Source organism: Helicoverpa armigera, chromosome 8 (genome assembly GCF_030705265.1).
Source record: "Helicoverpa armigera isolate CAAS_96S chromosome 8, ASM3070526v1, whole genome shotgun sequence".
NCBI lineage: Eukaryota > Metazoa > Arthropoda > Insecta > Lepidoptera > Noctuidae > Helicoverpa > Helicoverpa armigera.
Genome location: NC_087127.1, coordinates 2,278,006 through 2,284,188, shown reverse-complemented (window position 1 = coordinate 2,284,188; position 6,183 = coordinate 2,278,006). Strand labels below are relative to the sequence as shown.

Sequence of the window (6,183 nt, the reverse complement as noted above, 5' to 3'; positions counted from 1 at the left end):
TTTTGGTTGACGTGATCTTGTAGCGGCGGCCTAGAATTTATTTTTGGATTTTATCAATATAGTTTTTTTTTCAATTAAATAATGTATCTACTTGCATGTGTTTGAAGGCAAAGGTTTTTATTTAATACGGGTCTATTAAAAGTTATTATGAAAAGTTGGAACCCAAGTACTAATAGTAAGTACACCCGGTGCCTTAAGTGCATATGCATAAATGACCTTTTTACTTAGGGATTTCCACATTGGAGACATAAGATTATTCGTATGTAATCTCATTTATTTTCACTCTACCCTTTCAAACGGTTTCAATGTTCACATTTCTACAGGATTTCCCAAGGTATTTAAAACCCCTGCATTTTTACCAGTTGCCACGGCAGGTAAATTGAAAATTCTAAAGATTCTGTGATTTAAAACCTAGCCATTTTTTTTTTGTAAAAATAGCATTGATTATCTTTTTTATGAACAAAAAAACTGCGAACAAGACGTCTATACTGTGTACTGAAATAAGAAAACAAATGTGAAAAGAAAATGATCTAGACAGCTTCTAAATAATAATTGAGTTCCCACGTTATTACTAAACAAATCAAGCATTTTATTTAGTTTTACGTACCCAGATTGTTTCGTTTCATCTTGTAATTTTCAACATACTATTATAAATCATGAAGATAATTAACATATTATTTGTTCGCAAGTTTAGAATTACAAAACATATTTATTTCAGCTAAGACTTTTTGTTTTTTAGCATACCTTTAAACCTTTTTCAAAATTGCCACTGTATCTGTTAACTACTTTCAAATGATTCAACCTGTTTTAATTAAAACTTTATTAGACTTATTTAACTGTAAAATATTATTTAAATAACACTTTTCATGCTCACAAATTCATTTCACCAGTGCAAAAATTATCAAACAAAATATTATCTTAAAAAAAATAGCTTCATTTTTCTGCATTTAAAATTTATTTCGCTCAACGTTTACATAAAAGAAAAAAATGTAGTACATTTTTCACATATTAATAATGTTATGATAACCTGCAAAGTAACCATAAGAAACATTTGAATATTCATAAAAAACTCATCAAATAAAATTGCATTCTGCCAGCAAAATGTTTAGAGACAATTTATAGCGTAAAATTCTTTTGAAGAAAATACTCAGCGCGCCGTGAAAAGTATGCATTTAAAGTACTCACACGCTCACACTAAACAGTCGGCAGACAGTTGGCCCGATGATTGAAAAAAAAAAAAATTAAGAGAACAATAGATAGATAGATATATACTTTATTATGTGCACCAATTTAAAATTACAAAAACACCAGTTTAGGTGACACAATGGGCGGTCTTCCCGCTAAAAGCGGTCTCTTACAGACAACCCTTGGATGGATTTAGAGAAAATCATGAAAGTTTTTAGTCGGTCTGATACCAGCCGAATACCTGATCATTTTTATGTGCGTACTACCATTCATTTCCATATTTTTTTATGAGCCCGAACAAACTGTCGGTCGACTAAAAGTTTGCAGTGTGCAAGTATTCTTAATATAAGCCCAAGAGAATGTCTCCTCTCACCGTTTAGACATTTAATTAAGTCTAAATTAGATTTTTATTATCTTAATTTCGTGTTCTCTGCTATATTATTTTAACATAATAGACTCTTACAGGTCTCTTATGGTTTATTTTTTATTCATGTTTAAGATAATTCGAAGACGGTGGTTTAGTAAAAGGTCACTAAAGTGCCTATGGTGTGTATGTATTAGATTAAATAAACCAAGCGACATTGTATACGCTTATACTTCAACCAGATTTTTTCAATGTTTCCTATTTATTTAAGCTACACTATTACGAAGGAGTGGGAAATTTTTAAGCAACAATTATTTCTAATAAACAAAACAAAATTATCAATCCACTCTATTCTTAAGGGAACGCAGATTTTTTTGTCCTTAACAAAATTCCTCGGATAAATACATTTTCAAAGAAGATGAAGAACCATTATCACAACAGGGATTTAAGAGAAATCTTAGCGAGAAAGGCAAGCAAGCCAATCATCGCTTTTACAACGGTCCATAAGCCAATACCCCTTGAGATTTACGCGATTCCAAGGAAATAACACTCCGATACAACGTTGGAATGAGGTATAGATTCTTTGTTGGAAAAATAAGGAATTATTTTTGGTACTAGCTGTTGTTCGCTGTTTTACTTGCTTCCCAAGGGAACTTCTTCTCGTATTCAAATATTGCCTATTTAATATGCTCATGTTGTTTATAATCTATTTTACTTTTATAATTTATTCAGAAAGAGTAACAAACTGCAACATATCCAATCTTGATGTTTTTTTTTTTTTAAATCTCAATTTTTTGACCACAAAACTGTATAATTTCAGCTTAGCTCACCTTCGCAAAACTTACTGAAACGAATTTGATAAAGAATGTGTTTCAAAATAGCCACAGCACTTACATTAAATAGGGAAATATAATATTCCACTTATAATCACTTTAAATAATTTCTATAACGTTAAGGGTGACGGGTTTGATGTAATCCGGTTAATTTATGCATAGACTTGGCTGTCTCCTGATCCCGCGACGCTCCGTTCAGAATCATTTGACTTGTCTATTGCCTGTATAATTTTCATTAGCATATTATTTGAAACATCCCTGAGGATCGTAAATCCTTGGAATTTATAATGTTTATTATAATTTGGAGATCAGGATGTTTTAAGTAATTACTTTAGAGATATTCAATAAATATATAAAGAGAAAATACTTTTACATGCCTATTTCCCTTCTAAAGATCAAAATATGTTTTAAATGTTTAACACGTTTTTGATTCTAAAAATAAAATATTATTCATAGCACACCTTTGAAATAAATAATAAAAATGACGCAGGTACAAAGTCACGGCGTTCAGATTTATAAAGTTTATAGTTTGTCATGTAGGCTTGCCTCGCCTACAAACTATTGTCGACGTTTATAGCACCACAAATTAAATTCTATACCTACTTTTATTTATTTAATATATTTTTGTGACATTTATAATTTTACGACCTTATAATACGGAAATAATTCTGAACTAGATATTCAACAAAAGTTGATTTTAAAAAAATACGGAAGTCTGAAGTGAAGTTACACGTGATTGTATTATTTCGTGGGTTTTCATTGAAAAGTGTAAATATTTCAGGCTCGCACGTTATGAAGAAAGAGTTTTTGCTGTATCATTTTTAACATAGTTTGAATTGTGTCCCAGTTTTTCGAGAGAAAAGAAAAGGATATTTACTGGCAATAAGTTATTTTCTAAAATGTTAACTAAGACTGAACTGAGAAGAACTGAAAAAAAAATATCATTCCTGTGGGTATAAGGGCAAACCCACTTAAAATAACTTTTTAATAGCTCATCATAGATAACTTTAAAGCAGAAATACAGACCTCAATAGAAATCTCAGAGAATGAACTTAAAAAACCGCAATTTTCTTCTACCAAATTGTTCCCAGTAAAAACTTTAACTATGAGCCATCCGGTTTTTAGCTGTGGCCTTAATGACGTTCATTTGTTTGAATTTTTCACGACTTTTAACGCTGAAAAATTAATTTTAATTAGACCTCTTTGGAGCTGAAACTTCTGACGCCTCTTTAGGAATTGTGTGAGTCAATTTAATGGGTTTTACAGTTTCTTTAAAGTTTAAAACTATTGTTAGAAGATTTTTGTATTGTAGAACAAGATTTTGATTTGAACAATTATTTGGGAGCGCTTATTATCGCTTCAGATATCTATTACAGGTACAAATTATAAAACTTACTAATATAAATAAATTAGAATGTGGTTGAGCCTATTGAGACAAAATATTGCTAAGTGCCTTGCTTGTGAGAAAGGTTATAAATGTCTGCCTCTGTTGATCTACTATTTCATATCCCATTACATTACACTTCAGCTGAGGAAACATACCCCCAAACCAGCTTCCAACTTCTAAGGATCGCATATAAATAGTTAATCCTTTCAAGTTGTGATATCGCAAACTATGCATAGTCTGCATGCACAGCGTCCATACTAATTACGCACTTTATTGCGTCGAGTATTGAAAAAGAGAACAATAAATAAACAAAACAGGTACCGTCTTACCACAAAATCTTTTAAACGTCAGTTTAAGACTTGTCTAAAAAATGTCAGATTATGGCGTTGACATATGGTTCATTTTGCAGCCATAATTTTTTTAGACAAGTGTAAAACAGACGTTTAAGTTTTTGTAGTTAGGCCATTAGAGTCTATCCATAACTATCCTGTCATCCTGGACCTGTTAACCACCACACAACAGTACCTACCAACACAAATTCATGAAAACATCGTTAGGCGTCGGTGTTGCCATGCTCAAAAAGATACACTTGTCGGCCGCATCCGGACAGCTGTCGCAGGAAGCTCATCCGTCACCTCTGGCAACACTGGCTTGACATGGGAAACATTGTTCGGGTATTTTGTGTTGCTAGTTCATATGCTTGACTACGTATTCGTTTACTGAAATTGAATATTTTCTTGGTTAGGGGAAAATTGTATAGTAATTTTCTGTCCAAGGTGATTTTTTTAACCAGAATTTACTGTCCACGATGCACATATGACTCATGAGACAGGGAAGTTATCAAGAATTGGAGTGTAAAATAGTATGGACCAAATATTAATTTTTGATTACGTAAATTATCTTCTTTTTCAGCATTGAAAAAAACCGTCTTTTGATGTTCAACGAGGAACCTACGTGCTTTTGGATGACCTTTATTTTAATCATATACTTTTGTTCCAGTTTATTAGATCATAATTTTTTACTGTCGTGAATTGAAGATATAAGTCATCAAATCATCCGGCAATATTGCATTAGAAAATATTTTTTTGATTTTTTATTCTAGTTTTCATGAAAACTATCTAATCTAGTATAAGGACAACAGAGGACTTAATATGGAATGTCCTGGAAGATTATTTATTTTATTTTAATCTTGTTTGCAGGCACGGAACAAACCAGCCGATGGTGGTGGCCACGTCAACCAGAAGAACGCTGCAGGACAGAAATCAACGACACCTTGTCAAAAAGGTAGATAAAAGACCTTAATTATAAATTTTATAATAGAATAGAAATTAAAAATAAATAGAATATACAAATGAGAACCTTCTATTCTGGGATGTTGTTTAAAAGGAGTATGTAAATATTTTTTTGTAAGCAACCGATAAACAATAGCAAGCTTGGTGGTTGGTGTACGCTTTGGTATAATATTTTGATAGACTTTACAGAAAAAAAACGTCTGAACCTACTAGTTTGGCAATAACTGTATAGGCAGTTTATGTGTGCAAAATACGTAAAAAGTGACTTTGTCTGGACAATTATCATCACAATATTTTTAAATAATTCTTTACAATTTTACATAATCGTTTCTGCCCCTTTCAATTAATGTATTTAATTGTCTTGTTCCACAATAGGTGGCCCAAAAACCCCGGTAAAGCCGTCAGCACAGAAAGGAGCAGCGAAGACCGCGCCCCCGAAGCAGGCCGCAGCGGCAGCGGCAGTCAAAACTCCTCAGGGCAAGAAGAAGAAAGGGCATAAGCATCAGCAGTATGAGCTCATTGTTACCATCAATCTGGTGAGTAGACCTGATAGAGGACTGTTTAGTTATGAGAATATAGGTGGCAAAAAATACATAATATTCCTCACACATTCACAACGCCATATAGATACGAAACTATGACCGAGACCAAAGGAAAGCGGATTGGAGATTTTTTTTAACTATACTTACCAAGAAAATTTCGTTACTAAATCGTTTCGTCTTCGCTCGCTTAGAAGCATATCTATTAATAATAGTATTTATTTACTTAGGCTTTATTTTAAAAATTCTGAGATAATTAGGTTGTCGTTCTTATAGGTCTTGCATAGAAAAAAACTCAAATGCTAATTACTATTTGACTGATGGAGCCATTTAGTTCGTGACGGACTCCATGTATACTTTTTCCGCCTATGCCTATGATCTCTAAAAATTGTTGCTGTTGGCACTAAAAGTTGCTACAGTACCCTCTATTCTATCTGTTCTTTCTCCCTATAACCGTTATCAAGCTTTATTTCACAAAACGAAACCAAAACAAACTAGCCAAAGTAACAAACTGTCACATAAAGTGGGCCTTATCGCGGGAAACTTTAGCTTCCGTTTCTTTCTAACTTTTACATTTTTATAT

The 6,183-nt window shown here is 32.4% G+C and overlaps 1 protein-coding gene across 4 annotated transcripts in view; it reads left to right on the top strand.

Moving 5' to 3' along the window:
* The window catches only part of LOC110382627 (calmodulin-A), a 220,964-nt gene that overhangs the window by 193,927 nt on the left and 20,854 nt on the right, over positions 1 to 6,183 (top strand). For all 4 annotated transcript variants that reach the window (XM_049838178.2, XM_049838179.2, XM_049838177.2 and 1 more), the window contains 2 exons: positions 4,969 to 5,053; positions 5,437 to 5,597. In XM_049838178.2, coding sequence (XP_049694135.1) covers positions 4,969 to 5,053; positions 5,437 to 5,597 — 246 coding nt within the window. The remainder of the gene's footprint in view (positions 1 to 4,968; positions 5,054 to 5,436; positions 5,598 to 6,183) is intronic.